Source organism: Panthera tigris, chromosome A1 (assembly GCF_018350195.1).
Source record: "Panthera tigris isolate Pti1 chromosome A1, P.tigris_Pti1_mat1.1, whole genome shotgun sequence".
Lineage (NCBI taxonomy): Eukaryota > Metazoa > Chordata > Mammalia > Carnivora > Felidae > Panthera > Panthera tigris.
This window is the reverse complement of record NC_056660.1, coordinates 122,402,214-122,424,192: the sequence shown is the minus strand read 5'-3', so window position 1 is coordinate 122,424,192 and position 21,979 is coordinate 122,402,214. Positions and strand designations below refer to the sequence as shown.

General features: G+C 40.9%; 1 protein-coding gene across 6 annotated transcripts in view; it reads left to right on the top strand.

Annotated features, from left to right (window-relative positions):
- The window catches only part of JAKMIP2 (janus kinase and microtubule interacting protein 2), a 207,607-nt gene that overhangs the window by 119,377 nt on the left and 66,251 nt on the right, over nt 1-21,979 (top strand). For all 6 annotated transcript variants that reach the window (XM_042986694.1, XM_042986687.1, XM_015536589.2 and 3 more), the window contains one exon: nt 20,107-20,382. In XM_042986694.1, coding sequence (XP_042842628.1) covers nt 20,254-20,382 — 129 coding nt within the window. In that variant the 5' untranslated portion in view covers nt 20,107-20,253. The remainder of the gene's footprint in view (nt 1-20,106; nt 20,383-21,979) is intronic.

Genomic DNA, 21,979 nt, shown 5'->3' with positions numbered 1-21,979 from the left:
TTTCTTAAAAGCACACTATTCACTGGATTAAGGCCCACCGTAATCCAGTAAGACCTCCTCTTAATTGATTACAACTGCAAAAACCCTATCTTCAAATAAAGTCACGTTCAAAGGTACTGGAACCTTGGACTTGACCGTCATTTTTTAGGGAACACAACTCAACCTACAACAGTTTCCTTGAGTCAATTACATTTGAACGGAGATCATTAGGATCTAAGGAAGAGAGGACCCTGCAAAGGTAATGGGATGTGTGAAGGCCCTGAGGCAAGAAGGAACATTCTATTAGATGACTTGAAGAGGATCCAGAAACAGACTCAGGGAAACACAGGAGGCAAATGACCCAAGTGTGTGCATGCACAGGTGCAGCCCATGGGCTCCCACACAGGCTTCCTCACACAAGGTGTGGACAGTCACAAACCATGTATGCTTAACTCTGGTTCTGAACTCCTCCTTCTGCATCCCCCTAATCAACCAGCACCCTCACATGTTCTTGAGTAGAAAGAGGGAAAACACTCCGTGTTCTGGGCAAGGCTATAGGAGAGAACGTCTATGTGGTAAAACGCCCTTCAGGGCCAGAGCCCGGGTTGTGGTATGTGACCATGGCATTTGGAAGAAGACAGCTTAGCTTAAACACCAGCCTTGTAACAATGTGGGTAAGTAATCGCACACTCTGAGCCTCAGTTTTCTCATCTATAACGTGGGGACACTAGAATCCGCCTGAGTCTAATTGTGAATATCGATGAGATAAAGCATGTTCGGACACCTTGTAAACTTATATATAAGGAGACAGGCTACTAAGCAGCACTAGGAAGAGGGAAGACTGGAATCCTTGGCCTTTCAGCTTCCTGCAGTTTCTGTGAATGCCTTCCCAGCAACAGAAGGAGCAGGGCTGGGCGAGGGAGTTTAGTTATAGCATTTCCTAATGTGTATACCATGGAGGAGGTGAGAAGGGTAATAATAATCATAACGTTTAATCTGTGTGCAGTGGAGAAGATGGGCGAGTTAATAGTCATTTTAATAACTGAATTTATATACAGTGGTTTATGGGTAACAGCTTGTTTCCTCATACACAATCTAATGCAATGCTTGTGTTTCCTAAATCCCTTTTTTTAAAGTTTATTTATTTTGAAAGAGAGAGAGGGAGGGAGAGTGCAAGTGGGGGAGGGGCAGAGAGAGGGAGAGAGAGAGAATCCCAAGCAGGCTTTACACAGTGCAGGGCTCAAACTCATGAATGGCTAGATCATGACCTGAGCCCAAACCAAGAGTCAGACACTTAGCCAAATGAGCCACCTAGGCGGCCCTCCTAAATGCCTTTTTAAAATAAAATTCACATATCAGGGGAGATGGGAGAGTTTGTGAACACAAACATTATCTACTGGCACACAGGCAGAAGTGGTTTATCATGGTTACTGATCATGGGGAGACTGAATGGAGCGAGACAGGGCTTGAGAAGATGGTGGCAGAGGAGGAGAAAGGAGGCCAGAAGGGACTCTAGTTACCCCCAAACTCCCAAGAAGGCCTTGAAAGGAGAGAAAGTGAAGAAATCCTGTTCGCACCCAGGACCAACCCTGTGCTCTCTAAGGGTTTCAGCTTTTCTAGAGTAGATCAAAGTCTGTAATTGTCAGAGCTGTTGTCAAAGTGGGGCAGAGGACCACACAGTGTATTGTGCAGTGACCACAAAGCCATGCCGCCGTAGAGGGTTGCCTGGGGACTGACCCATGGTTGAGAAGGGAGGGGTTGGAACTACATTCCTCACATGGGTTGAAGCCAGTGAGGTGAACCATCTAGGAAGCCTTTTTGATTCCTAAATCTATCCTATGTCATTCCAGAGTATATTGTGGCATTATAGATATATATGTGTACATAGAGGTGTGTGTGTGTGTGTGTGTATAACATTAGGCTTTTTCCTTCACTCATTATCTTGTTCTTTATTATATGTCTTGAAGTAAAATTAGTCTCATTGATTCACTAGATCTACTTATATATTTTAAAACTATTGCATACTAATTTGTAGACTGGGACATGCCACTTTATTAAGCCAGTTACCTTTACATGGACATTACATGGGTCCCAATTTTTCGCTATTAAGGGTGTTGTGCAGTATGAACTTGATCTTTTTGAAGTCCCTCATTATTACCTTTTAATATGCTATATAATTTATATATATTTCTTGATGATTTTTTGTCTCTATTAGAATATAAACACCATGAGAGCAGGGATTTTTGTCTCTTCTGCCCATCTATTTCCAGCACTTAAAACTGCACCCAATACATTTATTGGAGGAATGCATATGGCTACATTATACCTCCACATATAGTTAAGGTGTATTGTCCTTTTAGCAGAATTAAGCTTTTAAAGGGACAGGGATAGTCACCATCATCTCTTTCATCTGCAGTGCCTGGCATAATGCCTTTCTTAAACTGGGAGCTTAATACATTTCAGAAGCAGAGTATAGAATACTTTAAAACTTCAGTCAGGCCTCTGTGGCTTTGCATCTCAGCTCAGCAATTAAGTGGTCATAATTTTTGGCCAGATATCAATTTAAGAAGGATTAACAGCAGCTTATATCTGATTCCCCTTACTGCCTCCACAGCTCCTACCCCTGCCCAAGCTACCACCATCTCTAAACTGGATTTTTGCAAGGGCCTCCAAACCTGTCTTGGTACCACCACTCATGCAAATTCTTCCACTCTTACTGCTGCCGTCAGTAAAATGCTAAAACCTGAGTCAGATCAGGGCACCCTTCCATCAAACCCTCCAGTGGGGCCCTCACTCCAAGGAAAAGCCCAAGCTGATGTAAAATAGCCTAAAAAGCACAGCATGGTCTGCACACGCTGCCCTCCCATTAATGTCTGCCCTCAACTTGGCTGCTGTCCCAGTTTACTCATTCCTTCCAGCCTCGCTGGCTGCCTGCAGTTCCTGGAACTTGGATGTCTGTGCCCGCTGTGGAGCTCTTGTAATTGCCCCACACTCGCCTGGAATGCTTCCGCTCCCCCACCCCACCCAGGCATCTGCATGGCTCGCTCTCTTCCAGACAGCACCTATTTGGTTAGAGTGTTCCTTATCACATGTAACCTTCCACCCCTTTCTCTCGCTCTTCTTCTGGAACTCCTATGACATAGATATTGTTTTGTTTCATGGAATCACTTAACTCTCTAATTCTCCCCTCATGATCTAGTAATTTCCTTTCCCTCTTTTTTTCAGCTTCATCATTTCCATAATTGTATCTTCTATTTCACCTATTCTCTCTGCTTCTTCCATCCTCGCTGTCACTGCATCTAGTTTATTTTCCATTTCACTCATAGCATTCTTAATTCATCGCAACTAGTTCTTAGGTCTTTGATCTCTGCAACAGGAGATTCTCTTCTGTCTTCTATGCTTTTTCTCAAACCCAGCTATTAGTCTTATGCCTGTTATTCTAAATTCTTGTTCAGATGTGTTGCTTATGTCTGTTTCAAGCAATTCTCTGGATGTGATTTCCTGAATTTTCTCTTGAGGAGAATTCTTATCTTTTGTCATTTGGCTAAGTTTCTGTCTTTTGCCTGTTTTAATAGCTTGTTATGTGTCCTGTACCTGCGAGCACTACTATATTACGAGGGGGTCATACACTGTCCAGGGCCTGGCACAGGAAGCATTTCTGATGTATGTTGCATGCATGCCATCATTGCATATTTGGCTGCTCTGTCCCACTGGTCAGTCCCCTGGAGAGCTCCTCCTTGCTTGCAGTGGTGGAGTGTTTGAGTCTTCAGCCAGGTGTGCTTTGATTTGTTCATTGAAGTGACCCTCGATCCTGCCAAACTGCCTCCCTCCACCTGTGCAGATCCTTCTGCCACTCCGCAGATCGATTTCCTGGGTGTTCTGAGTGATCTGACCTCAGTACAGCTGTGCTTGAGGGATGAGGAAAATCCCAGTCCCTCTGCTTCTCCACCATCCTAACTCCTCCTAGACTTTCCTTATCGAAAATTACAGGCCCACCTGGACACTTCCTATTGCCTCTGTGCTTTATTATTTTTTTCCCCATAGCACTTTCTCATAATCAAGCATAGTACTTATTTATTTAGTTATCATGCTTACTGTGTGTCTCTCCCAACTAACACATTAGCTCCAGGAGCCAGACATGTATGTCTTACGTTTTATTTTATTTATTCAGTGCCAACAACAGTGCTTAGCAAAATTAAGTGTTCATACATATTTGTTGAACCGATTTTAAAGAGAGTGCTTATTTGACACATACTCTGCTAAACCTTTTACCTGCATTATTCCATGTAATTTTCACCTCCTCCCTATGAGGGAGGTGCTATAGTGAAAGAGCAAAGACAATTGCCTGTACAGTCAAACAGCTTGGATTAAAGCCTCACTCGGTAACTTACCAGCTCTGGGCTGAGAGCCAATCGTGTGTCTTCTCTAAGTCTCCGTTACCCCATCTGAATGAATACAAGGGGAATAGTAATGATTACTATTTACTGCTATTCGTTGTATTTTGTCAGTCTCTGTACGAAGCAACCAGGTGAACACTGTACGAAGTTTGTCCACCACAGCCCTAGATTTAGGCTTCAAATCCCATCTTATTTAGTTATCTCTCTCATGTGATCATTTAAGATTTAATAGCTATTTTGTGCGTACTATTGTGCCAGAGTAAAGTACTCCCTTGTCTTACCCTATTTCACACAGGAAAAATGTTAACTGCTAGATTATAAGTGCCCTGAAAAATGGGATTTATCAGTGAAATGCCCTAAGCGATTAACTCAGTCAGCTCTCAGAGCAATGATACACAGCTTTGTAGTAAATCTCTGTAATGCTCCGGACCAGAAATGTGTTTAGTAGCCTCACTGTTCGCTTTCTGTAGAATAGGACTTGTCTTTGAGTCATCTGAGAGTTTTAAAGATAATAATGGATATGAAAAAGAAAAAATAGAGATTCCGTCTCTTATACTAAATGAGAGACAATTACTGTGTAGTGGTTAAAACAAATGTTTTTGAATCAGGCTGACATGATTTTAAATTTTAACAGACACACCACAGGCTCTGAAGGAAAAGTCGAATGAATGAGTGGCTTGTAGACATACAAGCTGTGTCATGCTGGGCAAATTTAAAATTTTAATTTCTTCTCTTGTATAACGAGAAAATGATATCTATCTCATGAATTTGTTTTGAGGAAATAATATATGCGCAATGGTAAGTACTGTGCTTGACATATAGAAAGATTTTAATACAGTTATTAAACACCTTTTCACTGTCCAGTTAAAAATATGGAACCCTTCACCCCAAATTGAAAATTCAGATCAGCTTAGTATCAGATATAAAAATGAGCCCTTTCCAAATTCCTTTCCCTACTCCTCTGTCCTCACAACTCCGGTTCATCAATAGTCTTGGTACATCCGTGATTCTTACCCAATCTTATATTTATTCCATTCTTCCCTATCCTTTCAACCATATGACAAGTACTCTGTCATCCTTCAAGACTCAGCTCAGCTGTGCCTTCTGTTAGGCGCAGCCTGAGTCCTCCCCAGGGAATTGGATCTCCTCTGTGCTCCAGGAGTGTCTGCTTTCCTCCTCTGTTGCAACACTCATCACATCTTCAGGCCTGCGGTTCATTATTTGGATGTTGGTGTCTCCAACTGGGGAGGTGTCGAGAGGATTCATAAATCATGCATTCAGAGCTGGACTAGATGACTTTTAACACCCTTCAGAGCACTGAAAAGATAATGCTTGTAAATAGCTTAGCACTGTGGCCAGCTGGAGTAAATGGCCAATAATAATGATGACGATGATTAGCAGTACCAGTAGCTTTCATCTGTCACAGTATGAGGTGAGTAAGCAGATGAAGTTTAATAATTATCTATACAAATGCTATTGTGATGTAGAATGTTATAGGCCAAGGCCCCAGGGCTTTGGAATATCAAAGATTGCTTACAATCCAAAGAGGAAGTTTGGCTCTCAGAATCTTCCTGTAGGTTCCATGTGGAGAAAAACTGGTGAGCTTTGAGACTGCTTTTCCTAATAAGACTGTCTATAGAAATAGTTTGAAAGTATTGAGTTTCAAGTGAGAAACTATAATTCCTACTTTCTCTGTCAGGAAGTAATAAGTCAAGGAAAAGTACTGGAGGAAAATGTATTTCTTAGATGTAAATTGCTTACATTTGAAAGTATATTACTTAAATTTCTGAGTACTTAGATATTATTAATATACCCCAGAGTTTAACATAGGGTAAGATAGCAATATGCTTAAGTCAATCTTGAATTACACCTCCTTCGGTAATAGTCCTTCTTTGGGAGAACAACATTAATATTTTGTGGCTTTAAAGGAGTTCTTTATTCTCGCCATTGAAAATTCCATTTTGGGGGCGCCTGGGCGGCTCATTTGGTTAAGCATCTGAGTGCAGCTCAGGTCGCGATCTCACAGTTTGTGATTTCGAGCCCTGCAACAAGTGAGCTCGAGCCCACATGGGGCTCCACTCTGACTCTCTCCTTCTCCCTCTCCCTATCTGCCCTCACTCATTTGCATCCTCTCTCTCTAAAAAAAAAAAAAAAAGGAAAGAAAGAAAGAAAAGAAAATTGCATTTTGGCTCCATTCCCTTACTTCAACAAACATTTTTATATCTGAGTACCTACCATCAGGTTCTATGCTAAGCATTCTGTATAAAGTGGTGAACAGGCCCAGGAAAATCTCTGCCTCTATGAAGCAAAAAAGGATAGAGATATTGAAGGAAGGAAAGTTAATTTCATAGGTAATACAATTTAATTCCCTGAGTGATGTGTACTCTCAAGTCTGTAAGATATACATGGGAGAGGCTGGCAGGCAGTGAAAAAAGAGAAAGGTTTGATAAAAAACAGTGTTCCCTGTGATTTCCAAAAAACAATTTATTCAAGGTCCAATCTAATTGACTGCATAGTCCCTTCCTGAGAAGGGGCCTGGCATCCATTCAGGAGTTTGTTCTGATCTTGTTGATTTCAGCTGTCCGGCTTTACTGAGTGAACAATTGTGCTGTGACTTGCTGTGTCTAATGGCTGGTTCTCTCTTCAGCAGAGAGAAGGGGCATTTTAGAGTCCAAAGCATTTCAGATTCAGGGACAAAATTTCTGTTTGCATTAATTCCAGCTTTTCATAATGTGATATTGAAAGCATGCCTGTGTGTTCCAAGCTCACTCCCAGCTCTAGCTAGTTTTCTACCTTACTTTCTTTCTGTTTGCTCCTCTTTCCTTACTGAGTTCTTCATTGCCCCCCCCCCAAACATTATTTCATTCAGATTATAGAAGTTACATAACAATTATTATAGAAATCTGGGGTGGGGGTGGGGGAAGAAAAGCCTTAAGAAGTTTAAATTCAGGGGCGCCTGAGTGGCTCAGTCAGTTAAGCGTCTGACTTTGGCTCAGGTCATGATCTGGCGGTTTGTGAGTTCAAGCCCCACGTCGGGCTCTGTGCTGACAACTCAGAGCCCAGAGCCTGCTTCAGATTCTTTGTCTCCCCCTCTCTCTGCCCCTCCTATGCTCATGGTCTGTCTGTTTCTCAATAATAATAAATAAATGTTAAAAAATTAAAAAAAAAAGAATTTTAAATTAAGATCTCTCAGCCTCTACCACTCAAAGAAAACTATTGCCATTTAAACACCTATCTGTATGTATACACACGTCCTATATACTTCATGTTACATGCCTGTAATCTTAGTATGTTGAAGTGCATTTATTTGATTGAGGGTTTGGACATTGTTTTCGAATAAGTTGTGGAGAAAAATTTTTTAAGTAGGTATATAAATCAACAAATCATTGCGGGTGCTTGACTCGCTCAGTAAAGCACAGGACTCTTGATCTCAGGGTCATGAATTCAAGCACCATGTTGGGTGTAGAGACTACTTAAAAATAAATAAAATCTTCAAAAAATTATAAATCTAATTTTATAATTAAATGATGCTACTGCATGCCCTCAAACGTGATTTCTCTAAAAAAAAAAACTAGAGTATTTCTGGTCTGGCATAGCTGTTGGGTAAACAGTCTCTGGCACGAGACTGTCCGTGTTATGTCCTGACTTTGCTGTTTATCACCAATGTAATTTTACACAATCCATATTTATTTGGGGGGCTTTTTCCCCCTTATCTGTAATATTTATAATGTTGTGGATTAAATGAGAAAATGAATACATGTTATTTAGTGTGATGCCTGGCTTATGTTAAACACCCTGAAAATATTAGGTCTTGTGATTTCTTTTAATTTTTTTAATGTTTATCTTTGAGAGAGAGACACACAGCAAGGGAGGGGTGGGGGGAGAGGGAAACACAGAATCCAAAGCAGACTCCAGGCTCTGAGCTGTCAGCACAGACCCTGATGTGGGGCTCGAACTCACAAACTGTGAGATCATGACCTGAGTGGAAGTCGAAGTCTTAACCAGCTGAGCCACCCGGGCACCCCAGGTCTTGTTATTTCTAAGCACTTGTATGACTCATCTCACGAGTCTGTGGACAGTACCCACATTCTTCTAATGTCCCATGTGCAAGAGTGGGTTGTCATCTTTGACCTTCCCTTCTTTCTATCATTACTTCCCCAAGTCAGCACATTATGTGGACTCTTCAAACACCACCCACCAGATGGAGAGAAGCATAATGACTCAAGTCCGTAAGAAGCTTCTGAGTCACACACACCTTGATTGTGCCATTTCCCTAGCTCTGTCTCTGATTAACAGAATGGGTCTCCTGTCAACTCAGTTCTCTCATTGATCCGTGGAGAATAGTAACTGCATGTGTCTCATCGCCTTGTTCTAAGTCTGAAATGGGAGAACGTGCACAAGCACATTTTGTGCAGTGCTCGGCACATATGACGTACTCGATAAAGCAAAAAGGTGTAGAGTGATGATCAAGAGAATGGTGATGGTGAGATGAATACAAGTTCTTTTAGCTTTGGTAAGAAAAAGCTTTTCTACTCTCCATCCTAATACAAACGTCCTCTCTATCTGAACATTGGCACTGGATTCCTCTGTGGACTTCTAACCTCCATTTCCTTTCTGTTCCATTCCGCTCTGCACACAACTTCAAGATTAATCTTCCTTTTAAAAAATTGGATCATACATCTCCTCTTAAATATGTTTATCAGATTCTCAGTATTTATTATAACAAGATGTAAATTCGGTATCTAGGTCAACTCATGCATAATCTACTTGTGCATAATCTACTCTTTCTTTATTTCTCTACTTGTCCTTTCATTGGTTCCTCACAATGAACCTTGCGCACCAGACATTGTGATCTATAATGTATTCCTCACACTTATCTTCCTCTTGTCCTACCTTCCTGTCTTTCCTTGATTCCTCTTCATCATTCAGGTCCCAACCTTAACCATAAGGACTTCTTTTTTGGTGAAGTCATTCCATTATTCAGAAGTTTTTATTCAGAATCTACTTTGTGCTTGGCACTGTGTTAGGCCCTGAGATTCGCAAGGAGCCAGGGATGGAGAGTCCTTGCCTTCATGCTGCTCTTCCTCTTGTTTGTGTGTGTGTGCACACACGTGTGTGTGTTTTCCCCATTCCTTTGACACATGGTATATGCAGCTTTGTTTGGTACATACATAATACATCAACTTCACTGTAACACAGTACTTTGCAGATAACTGTGGTTCAAGAGAGAATAGTTGATATGTTTCTTAAAATTATTTTCCTATAGCACATGACTTACGTTGGGGTTAAGTTGACTACCTTCCATTAGTCCACCTCACAGGCTTGCTTCCGAGATCCCATCAATTGAAAAAAAAAAATGTAGTTAAACATTGGCCTCTGGGACAGAACTCAAAACAAAATCCTAAATGTTAAAATGGGAATAATCTATAATGGTCTATACTTTATTATACTACTTTATGCTATATTTTATCATAGGGAAAATGGTGACAGCCAGTTTCTCTTCAGTAGAATATGGAAAATTAACTGCAGTTCTAATAGAACCATATAGTATATGCAGAAGTTTATGTGCTTTTACTTAAGTCATATTAATCAATGAAAATCTGAATACAGATATTGTTCTGTCATTTTTTTAAAATAGCAGGTACATGTTATCCACCTCCTATATATAGAAATTTCTGCTCATGTTTTGACACTTTGCAAAGGTGCTTTTCTATGATAGGTGTTTTTTGTTTTTTGGTGTTTTTTTTTTTTTTTTTTTTTTTTAATTCAAGGCCTTTGAAAACAAGGAAACAGCAGAAGAGGTTATACATGTTTTACTTATACCTAAAATAGGAAAGCTTGCTGTCACTTATAAATATACTTATCTGAGGACCACTTCCTTCATTGATTTGGGTATTTTGCTTTAACTTAATATGCCAGTTTGTTTTTAATAAGAGCGTACAGACACCGAATGCCTGCCTGAGGAAGGGGCTCTGAGACATGTTTCTTGCTATCTGACCTTGAACACATAATTGTTTCCTGCTGTGTTTGGGATTTCTCCTCCACATCCAGTGAAGTTGGTACTTTTCATTCTATAACAGCTGCAAAATACTTCGAATACGGAAAGAAAGGACAATGCAAAGAAGTTGATAAAGCACTGAGAGAGTTATTTTGCCACACTAGTCCTTCTGAAAGCCTTCTAAATCCAGACAAAAGATCACGGTGCAAGATGACTTACTCAGTGCCGAGGAGTGAAATTAAGCTTGGGAGCATGATGGATAGCAGCAAGGACTATGAAATTTCAACACATGGCTTAAATAAAAACTTATTAAGTTTTATTGTTTATTTAATTGTTACACCAAGCTTTAACTTTTGCCTGAAATCAAAACAGTCATTCAAGGGCTCCTGCAAAGTAAAAGAAATTTCCCATCATAAACCTTATTACAAATGATCTTTATAAAAATTGTGAACTATATCCCTCAATCTCAGTTGTTCTCCCTGGGTTTGGATCAATATTAATTCAGTTGAATTTCGTGGTCGTCACTGTGACAGGTACTATGAGTACAAAGATGACTAAAACACAGTTTTGCCCTTAAGTTAAGGGACTCAGTCGCCTAAAAAATAACTACAGTGTAAATGAATTATGGCGACAGTCTCCTAAATTTTCTTTCTGCATCTCTGTTTACCTCTGTAGTCCATTCCATCCTCTGTTGCCAGAGGATTATTACTAAAACCAAAATGTGATAAGTCCCTCCCCTGTATGAACCCTTTGGTGACTCCACATTGCTATGGGCATGGAGTCCATATCCTCTGGTGTTGCTGAGACTGCCAGCCCCTCTCTGCCTACCTCTGTAAACTCATCTCTTAACCTTTCCTCCTCTGAGCTCCTGCCTATATTTTTTCCCACAGCATCATTCATATTCTCTTTTACCTGTAGACCTTCATACTCTGTGCTTTGTCCACCTGGAACATTCTTTTTTCCCCCTCAAACCCTTTATGGCCGATTCCTTCTCATCTTACACATCTTTGTTATGTATCACTTTTCCTAAGCAGTCCCTCCTGACCCACCAAGGCTCCTGTGATTCCTATCTCCTATCATATGTGCAACTGCCACACTGTACAAAATTGCTGACTCTTCCTCTGGGAAGGACAAGGACCCCGTCTCTCATGTTTAGCACAGACACCCGTCTCCTCAAGGTGCTTCATCAATACATGTGAATTGATGAATAAATAGATTAAGGAATGAGTGATGAATACTGTAATAAGTGTCTTCAAAGTGAAAATGGAAATCCAGATGAGGGAATAACTTATTCTGTCAGGGCGTGGTGAAAACGTGCAAAGGAAAGTAATACACGATGACATCAGACCTGGGCCCTAAAAGATGCAAGGGAGATCACCAGGATTTTGAGAAAGGGAAAGGCATGCATGAGCAAAGCCAAGGGTTTGCAGAATAAAGCATTTCTGGATGAATCCTACCTGGTTTGGATCCCAAATTTGACATCACTTCTACCAAACCTTCCTGACAAGCCCCCTTAAAGAGGTTAGATATCTCTTATATGTGTGCTAAAATCTCTCTCTTATTCTACATTTTATGAAGTATATTTCTGATGTAAATTTTTGAACCTGAGATCTAAAAAACACATCTTTCAGGACTAATAAGTTTTGGGTTTTATTTAGCATTCATTAATAGGAAAAAAGCATTTCATTAATATGAAAACTTAACACGTTAACTTTAAATACTTTATGATAATAATGATTGCTAATATTATTAGGTGATAAAGAGGGTATTTCAGTGGAAGACTAGGAGAGAGAGAAAAAACAAACATAAAAAGACATACATGCCCGGTACCCCTACAATCTTGAAGATGCATAATCACTACTATGCTGAATGTCAGCCTTTCAGATTCATTTTCTTCTAATAGATGTGTAATGCATAAAAAGTCTTTTGATGCCGTGGCCACACCACCACATCCCCTTTATATAGGGAAACTAGGACTCCAGGGTCGGACTGATTTAAACAGCACCCCCTCGTCCTTTATATTAAATCGCTGTGTCAAGTTCATGGATGCGCAGTGAGACTTGTTTCCTGCCTACAGAAAGGTTTAAGAAGTGCTAATATGTCTCTGCAGATCACCAGGCATCAAGTAAGCAGTTTAATTCGTTCATTTTAAATACTAATAACATTGGCCTCAGAGCATCGTCTTTAGGAAAAAAGTGGGAATGGCTGAAACAAACTACCACGGCTTTGTAGAGTGGACATACTCAAATATTAATCCCAGAGAAGTGTTGGAGCCTTTAGCTTCACATTTAGGAACGTCAGCCCTTTTATATTACAGTTGCTTTGCAAATTATGACTCAGAGGCAACAACCTTATTGGAACCTCCAAGATTAATAATGACTTTATCCAGCCTATAGCTTAGGGCAAAACCAACTGCAAAGCCAAGACTCCTGGGAATACTGATCCTGCCAATGCAGGTCCCATTTCCCCAAAAGCATAGACATGAATTCCATTAGTCTTCCCAGGGATCTCTGTGCTTTTCCTGGTCTGTCTTTTTAACGTGAATAGGTGACAAATATGTTTCTTCTTCTCTTAAAATCTAAACTGGCTTTTAGTGGATAGTTAGCTCCTAGAAAGAGAATAACCATGGTAATGATGGTAATAGTAATTTGCCTAATTATTTGACACACTTTAGCTTATTTACTCCTTGCAGGAGCTCAGTGAAGTTGATGTATCCCTTTCCCCATTTTACAGTAAAGAAACTAAAGCTTGGAGAGTTTAAATAGCTTCTCAAGAAGATCCAGCTAGGAAGGTTGATTCAAAGCCACTTTTTCTGATTTCAGATTCTAATCTCTTAACCACTACATCCTACCATTCTTTTTTGTAAGCCCCCAATTGACAATGGCACACTTCTGCCCACCTCTTTAGCCTATGCACAGTCAGAGCTGAATCCTGCCTGACTTTCAGGACAGTGGTAATGAAAGTGTTAAGAAGCTTTGGAGATGGACAGATGGCATATTTGAGTTGCAGCTCTGCCATTTCTTAGCTGTGTAATTTTTCTCAAGTTAATTAACCTCTCTGATCCTCAGTTCCTGCCTAAGAAATAGTAAGAGGAAATATCTGAAAGGGTGGATTGGAACAATTCAGTGAGTTAATGTACCTAATGTTAGTGTGCCATAGCATAGTGCCCAGCACAGAGTAAGAACCCAATAAGCTACACAACATCATTTAGACTCAGCTCACATGACACCTTCTCTATCAATTCTTCATCTTCCTCAGTCCAAACTAAGCTACTCCCACAACATGTACCAACTATAGCATTCACTGCTTTCTAGAATTTGTTTTCTCTTTACAGACGTTTGTCTCCTTTTATAGGTTGGAAGCCATTGGAAGATAGAACCAATGCTTAGATTTTTTAACATCTATGACTAGACAAGAACAGTGCTCCATAAATAGTGGCCACATTTTCTTGACCAAATATGGGGCCATGCTTCTGACAAAGAATCGTGTGGTATCCTAGGATGTGAGAGCAAGTAGACAGTGTAGTTGGACATTAAAGTATCAGAATATCTAGGATATTTTTACTTTCTTGGACAGACTATGCAACCAGAATTATATTCTATGATCAATAGCATAGATTCATCATACTTAAATATTTATAAACTAATTTAATAAACATTTCTAATTTTTGTTTTTTAAAAACAGTCCCATATAGTTGACATACAGTGTTGTATTAGTTTTAGGTGTGTAATGTAGTGATTTCAGCCATTCTATATATTACTCAGAGGTCTTCATGATAAGTGTACTCTTTTTTAAATTTCTTTTAATATTTATTTATTTTTGAGAGAGAGAGAGAGAGAGCATAAGCGGGGGAGGGGCAGAGAGAGAGAAGGACACACAGACTCTGAAGCAGGCTCCAGGCTCTGAGCCGTCAGCACAGAGCCTGATACGGGGCTCAAACTCACAGACCATGGGATCATGACCTGAGCTGAAATTGGACGCTTAAGTGAATGAGCCACCCAGGCACCCCTTTCTTTTTTTATTTTTGATAAGTGTATTCCTTTTTTTAATTAAAAACTTTTTAATGTTTATTCATTTTTTGAGAGAGAGAGGGAGAGAGAGAGAGCGTGCTAGTGGGGAAGGGTCAGAGAGAGAGAGGGAGACATAGAATCCGGCTGCAGGCTCTAAGCTGTCAGCAGAGTCCAAAGCAGGGCTAAAACTCACGAACAGCGAGATCGTGACATGACCCAAAGTTGGATACCCAACGGACTAAGCCACCCAGGCGCTCCTTGATAAGTGTATTCTTAATCTGCATCACCTATTTTACCCATTCCCTCACCCATCTCCCCTCTGGTAACCATCAGTTTGTTCTCTGTAGTTGAGAGTTGTTTTTTTTGGTTTTTCTCTGTTTTCTTTCTTAAATTTCACATATGAGTGAAATTTCACATATGAGTCATACCCTTTAGACCATCCATATTGTCACAAATGACAAGGTTTTATTCTTTTATTCCATTGGATAAATATTCAAGGGATATTTTATTCCAATATCCTTTTATTCCACATCGTCTTTGTCCACTCATCCATTGATGGATACTTGGGCTACTTCCGTAATTTGGCTATTCTAAATAATGCTGCAATAAACATAAGAGTGCATGTATCTTTTCAAATTAGTGTTTTCATATTCTTTGGGTAAATGCCCAGTGGAATTACTGGATCATAGGGTAATTCTATTTTTAACTTTTTGAGGAACCTCCATACTGTTTTCCACAGTGGCTACACCAGTTTGCATTCCCACAAATAGTGCATGGGGGTTCCTTTTTAAATTTCTTGATTTTTTAAAATCTTAAAGTGTGGATGTCTTTAAAAGAGAATAATGCTGAATGAGAATTTTTAAACCTGGACATTTTGTTCTAAAAATAACTGCTTGATGTTCCTTAAACAGTAAAAGACATAAAAGGGCTACACCTGAAAGTAGATGATCTCAAGATAACTCCAAAAGCAGCATCCTATTTACAGTCTCCAGAAGGGGTGTGCAAGGAGAAACCAGGGTGAGGAAGCAAAAAGGCCTCCTCTGCTCATGTTCATGTCACTCCCCTCTCTCCTTGCTTTCTCTCTCTTGGGTTTTGTGCCAGTGCCTAAATGAGATTGTTTAGAACCAAGAATAAGAACAGCTTTTTTTCGTATTAGAGTCTTTCCGTAAGTGTGACATTTGAATTACTATTTTTTCCATGTCTTCCATCATTCTTACTCAATTTAAGCTTCTTGAGGACAGTGCTTAACAAACTATTTTGTTTATACAACCTTAGCCAATAGTAGAAATAGAAAGCACTCAGTAAGTGGCAACTCTGTGTCATGAACTATGTGAGACTATCACTTACATTTTTCTGTATAATCGTCCAACACTCCAATGCCATAGTACTTTATATTCCCCTCTCAAACAATGTTTGGTTATTCTTAAACAACGATCCTTGTTTTAAAATACAAGGATTCCTGAGAGGTTATCTCTTAATTATCTGATATCTTTAAGAGGATTGGGGCTTAATTGAATAAGGCTTCCATTCCTCCTCCAGGTCATCTGCTGTGTTGGACATTGTCATTGACAAAGACTCCTCGGGTGGTCCAGAAACATTCCATCTGCATTCAGTGACACCTTAAAGCATTCCTTTATGCTCTCCAGCACACTCCTTTCAGGGATGGCATCCCTTTACAAGGCTGACAGCTTCTCTGGAGGGCTGTCCTCAGGCCACTTAAGCAAAGGCAGTACGAGTGTCCATCAACTGATGACTGGGTAAATGAAATGCAGTTTTAGCCATACGAGGGAATATTACTCAGCAATGAAAAGAAATGAAATATCTGCACATGTTACAATGTGAGTGAACCTTGAAAATATTATGCTATAGTGGAAGAAGCTAGACACATATCATATAATTCTATTTAATACACAATGTTCAGAATAGAGGCATCTGGGTGGCTCAGTTGGTTAAGCGTACAACTCTTGATCTCAGCTCAGGTCTTGATCTCAGGGTTTGTGAGTTCACGCCTCACATTGGGCTCTGTGCTGTGTGTGAAGTCTACATAAAAAAGATAAAAGAAATAATTTCCAAAATGTTCAGAATAGGCAAATCCATAAAGAGAAAAAAATAGATTAGTGATCACCTAGGGCTGGGAGAGTTTGGTGAGGAATAAGCGATGACTGCTTATGGGTATAGGGTTTCTTTTGGGGGTGATAAAAAATTCTGAAATTCATTGCGGTGATGATTGCACAATATTGCAAATATGCTAAAACCACTGAAGTAATACACTTTAAAAGTGTACATTGTTTATGTGAATTGTATCTCAGTAAAGCTGTCCAAAAGGGGGGAAATGCAGCACAAAGTGACAGAGACATTGTAGTAAAATTATACTCGAGAATCATGAGATTGCCAGATCCTCGTCACAACTGGAAAAGACTCCAGACAGTTCCCCTTCACTAGGTGGATGTACGGGACCATCCTTATGAATAAATGCTCACCTTATGGTATCCATAAGTTGATTCTATTGCTAACTTTCTGTGATGCTTTTTTCTGTCCTGAACATGTTTCAAATTTTGTAACCCTTTTCTTTTCCCTAGCCTTTATGGGACTAAACTCAAAATAATTGCCAGACAAAAAAATCATGAAGTCAAGCACATAATATTATATTTGGGAGAAAGGATTATAAATTAAAATGTAAACTGTGACTGTGGCATTGCACATTATTGTTGCGAGCAATACCACAAAGCTGGTACTCGTTATTTACAATGGCAGAGAAGAATGTTCAAACCACTAATAAAGTTTAAAAGCAAGACATGAATCCATCAAAGTCTCCATGTGTCAGAGTTGCCACATCATTTTTCATCCCCCTGGCCATGGGTAGGTTCAGGGCTGTATTACGTCTGCCCCGACCAGTGAAGCAGTGAAGCAACTTAATTTCCTGCCTCTAGTCTCTCTCTTCCTAGGAACTCACCTTCCCTCACACTGCCTGAGCTACCTCTCTAAAATGCAAAATGAGCTACCTCTCTAAAATGCCTCTAAAATGAGGCAGTGCAGCCCAGGACATCAAAGCCTGGGTCCCAGTCTTGCATGAAGGCCCCATCAGCTATGAACTCAGGCATTTTAGGCAAGTTACTTACTCTTTCTGTGAATCATTTCCCCCTAATTTTAGTGAGGATGAAATGAAAGCAGTATGTTAAGTGCTTAGTCCAATGTCGAGCTCATAGCAGTCAGTCAGTATAAGCTTTTATTATTACACTTCTATTCAACTGTTTCATTTCTACATAATGAAATCTAATCATTAGCAATGATATCTAACCACTGATCATGCAGGAACCTGTGTGATCTAACCCCCGTTTGTCTTCTCCCAGGTCACAACCTTCTCTAAATACATTGGCAAATTTGTGACTCCAAAAGCTGTTTCTCTGCCATTTCTGTATCTCCGATGTCGGTTAACCATCCAACTTCAGCTCAGGTCATGATCTTGCAGTTTATGAGTTTGAGCGCAGTTTGGGAGTACAGAGCCCGCTTCAGATCCTCTCTCCACCCCCCCGCCCCTCCCCCACTCGTATACATGCACGCTTTCTCCCTCTCTCTCTCTCTCTCTCTCTCTCTCTCTCTCTCTCTCTCAAAAATAAATATTAAAAAGAAGAAAAGGAAAGCCTTATTTCATCCAGGAAGACCATAAGGCTATGAAGTGACTATGAAGCTTTCCTCAAATTCCTCCTTTTTTTGTGTTCTGGCAGCACCATAGGGGTTTGAGAGAAGTTGACCAAAGGGAGTCATATTTTATAGGAAACACAAACAGGACCCTTGGTGGACTAGAGAAGAGAAATAATGGATACAAGAAAAAAGGATGGCTTCTAAGCTTAGATCTGAACAACTGGGCCTGTCGTGGTGCATTTATTGATATGGGAAACCTGGAGGGAATAAGGCTGTGAGGGACTAGTAATAAAGACATCCATGTTTTAGGTTAGGTTTGATAGATAGGCCAGTCAAATATCCCGGTAGAATTGGTAAGTAAGATGTTGAATATGTGAGTCAGGATTTGGGGAACGGTCAGGGCTATGGATATAAAATGGGGAGTCATTACTCTATAGGTGGGACCAGAGGAGATAACTTTGGGGAACCCTGGGGACCAGCAATATTTAGAGATCAGCTAGAGGAAGAGAAACCTGTTAATATACATGTGTGAGTTTACTCACCTAGCACCTTCTTGAAGTTAAATACTGTCTCATTTAGCTTTGTGCCTAGCAGTGTTTGTCATAAAAATCCAATAAAAGCTTGTTAAATTCATTTCAACTCTAAAAGCAAAGAATGGTGGCCTCTTAGACATCTCCCACCTGTACACTTAAATACTTTGGCAACATTTGCAAAATAAGCATGAAGAACGACGCCAGCATCCAGATTAGGGTGGAAAATGGTGGATAGTTCCATGACTTCTGGAGACAGACTGGTCCTCCCTACCTCCTAACCTCTCCCTAGCCCTTTCCCTAGGGTCACACTCCAAAGGGCAGGGCCCCAGTGCTCACGTAGAAATGGCAGGAAGCCCAGGATCCCAGCATGGTCCTCCAGGCTGTATACCATGGGCCTTGAGAGAGCAGCAGCTGCCAGAACATATGGGTGACCAGTAGGAATTCCCCATAGTTGTGGACTGAAGCACCTCCGTGTACACAATACCCAATTTTCAAAAAGGTTTTGCGACAAACTTTCTCTAGTATCTTGCCATGTTTTTCCCATTGACTTTAACAGTTTCATACCCATATTTTTCTGATCCCGTTCCTGTGAAGCATTTAAGAATTTGTAGATCAAGACACTTCCCTCTTTTTCACTCTCTTCTTGCTACTGGTCTGTTTAGGACTTCATCATCCTTCACCTTGGAAAGTTCGGTAGCCTTCTATCTAGTCTCCCTACCTGCATTTTCTCCCCACTTAGCCATCAGAATGACAACACCAAAGCATTTCCCTCTTAGGGTATCCACCTGCCACAAACTTCAATGGCTTCCATTGCTTACTAAAAATGTAAGATTCAAAAATTTTAAGGTTGATGTTCCAGATCTCCCACAATCTGTCATTTCCAGGCACCCTGTCCAGTATTAGTGCTCATCAACCATACTCTGCCTAATGGATCAGGCCCCCATTTTTTCCCCACAAAATAGTTACTGTGGTTGTTTGTTTGTTTGTTTGTTTTTGTTGTATATCAGCACCTGCCATTTCTTTCGCTCAGGATGCTTCACCTGTTTCCAAATCCATTAACATCCTACTCCTCAAATTCCAGGCCAGTGCCACCTTCTTCAAGGAAACTCCTTACTCACCCCACTGGAGGGAGAAGTCCTTGTCTATACTTCTGAAAGAACTAGTGCTTATTTATTTATTTTTTTATTTTTTTACATTTTATTTGAGGGAGAGGGAGTGTGTGTGTGGCATGAGTGAGTGCTAGCAGGGTAGAGGCAGAGAGAGAGGGAAAGAGAACCTGAGCTGAAAGACATAAAGAGCACTCCAAGATATGAAAGATACACTCAAATACTCATAGGTCTTTGGAGGATTTTGAGCAGGGCATTGACATGACCAGACCAGATCTTTGGAAAGATCGCTCTAAATTTATGTGCAAGGTGGATGGGAGGATCTGGGGACAGGATCCCTCAGGAGGAGGCTCCTACATGTTGCTCAGGCTGAGAGACACTGCCTGGCACTTCTCCCAGGTCTCTGCCACAGCAGTAACCGCTGTCTCTGCCTCTAATCAGGGCTTCCAGGGCAGCGGCTGAGGAGACTTTACCAAGGAGCACCACGCAGTAGATGCTGAAACATTGCCCCCAGGAGAAGAAGCAGTAACATGGCAGCACCTGTTTGAAAGGAATTAAAAAGCAGCAGACTCCCTTTAGAAAGGAACAATGTCCAAGAAAGGGCGAAATAAGGGCGAGAAGCCCGAAGCGCTCATCGTCGCCCTTCAAGCTGCCAATGAAGACCTCAGAACCAAGCTCACCGACATCCAGATAGAGCTGCATCAGGAGAAGTCCAAGGTGAGTGAGGCCCCTTGGGGCCACAGTCTGGAGAGTAGCTCTGGCCCAGCTCTGCCTGCTGGCCCACCCCAGTGGCTCCTCTCTGCCATTTTCTGAGAAGAGCAACGACCCCTGTATTTATGGAGATTCTCTTGTGTGTGTGTGTGTGGCAGGACTCGAGCACAGGATTCGCAGAAGGTGAAAATAACATGCTCATGAGACTGATCTCTGCCTCCTCAGGAAGCCTGGTTCAGGAAACCAGGTATAATCATTGAGACGACCTCCACCCCCACTCCCTCCCACCACTTCTTAGTTGTCCTGTCCTGGGCGAGTTCCTCCCTGCCCTCTATGGGTTCTTCCCGGTATGGCACAGGACAGCCTTTCTAAAATAGATCCTATCAGGTCACTCCTCTTCTCAAACCCTTCAGCGGCTTCTTACCTTTCTCAAAGCCAAAGGGTTTTCCCTACCACTACAGGATATCTCTTCCGCCCCTCGATGAGCAATCTCACAGTACTTTATGCCAGATGACTCTGTTATATCATCTTTGCTGGATCAAAATATCCACTGATCACATTTAGGGCCTTTGCCCCTTTGCCCCCAGGCAGCTGTGTAGCTCTTTCCTATGTCAGCTCTGGTACCTACCATCTGTCGCTGTCTCTAAGATAGTACACTTCTCATGCCCAGTTACTTCCATAGCCTATTTTGATTCATTTAATAGTGATTTCTGTATTTATCTATTTACTTGTTTAGTGCTTATTTCTGCTGTCCAGTGTAATCTCCAAGAAAGCAGAGTCCTACCTGACCTCTATCCCCAGAACCTAAATAAATGTCTAGAACTGAAAAGCTTAGCCTGGGTTTGTCGACTGAGCAGAGGAACAAATGAAGGGTGATTCATTCCTTATACCTTAGCTTCGTCAGCAACATCCTACTATCTCAAGAGCTCTGATGAGGTTCCACTTAAGCAAGTATGTAAAGCAGTTATGATGATTGGATAAGAAAATTCGTATCACACGCTCAGAGAGATGCCAGGCACCTGGTATACTCCTAAAAAATTATTCATAGTAATATTCTTTCTAATACCTCTGTACCTGAGTCAGTTGCTAACTCAATTTAGGAAAGTCTCTTCACTCCTCTGAATCTCATCTCTTAGCTGGATATGCTAACACTTATCTCTCCAGAGTGGTGCAGATATCAAATAGGGTCACAGACAGGAAAGTATTTTCAAATATCCAACATACAGGAGACATTTTTCTCCCTCCAAACCAGGCAACTGCCAGCATAAAGTTGCCCTATGTAGATAACTCTTTCTATAGTAACACAAATAGATGTTCCTGATCTAGCTATAGATCAAAAATCAATATCCTTATTCTTTTTTATCTATATCTTCTTCCTTGACATTACTATTAAATTTTAATTATTGGGGCGCCTGGGTGGCTCAGTTGGTTGAGCGTCTACCTTCAGCTCAGGTCATGATCTCATGGTTTGTGAGTTCGAGCCCTGTGGTTGGCTCTGTGTTGACAGCTTGGGGCCTGGAGCCTGCTTCGGATTCTGTGTCTCCCTCTATCTTGCCCCTCCCCTGCTCACACTCTGTCCCTGTCTCAAAAATAATGAATAAAC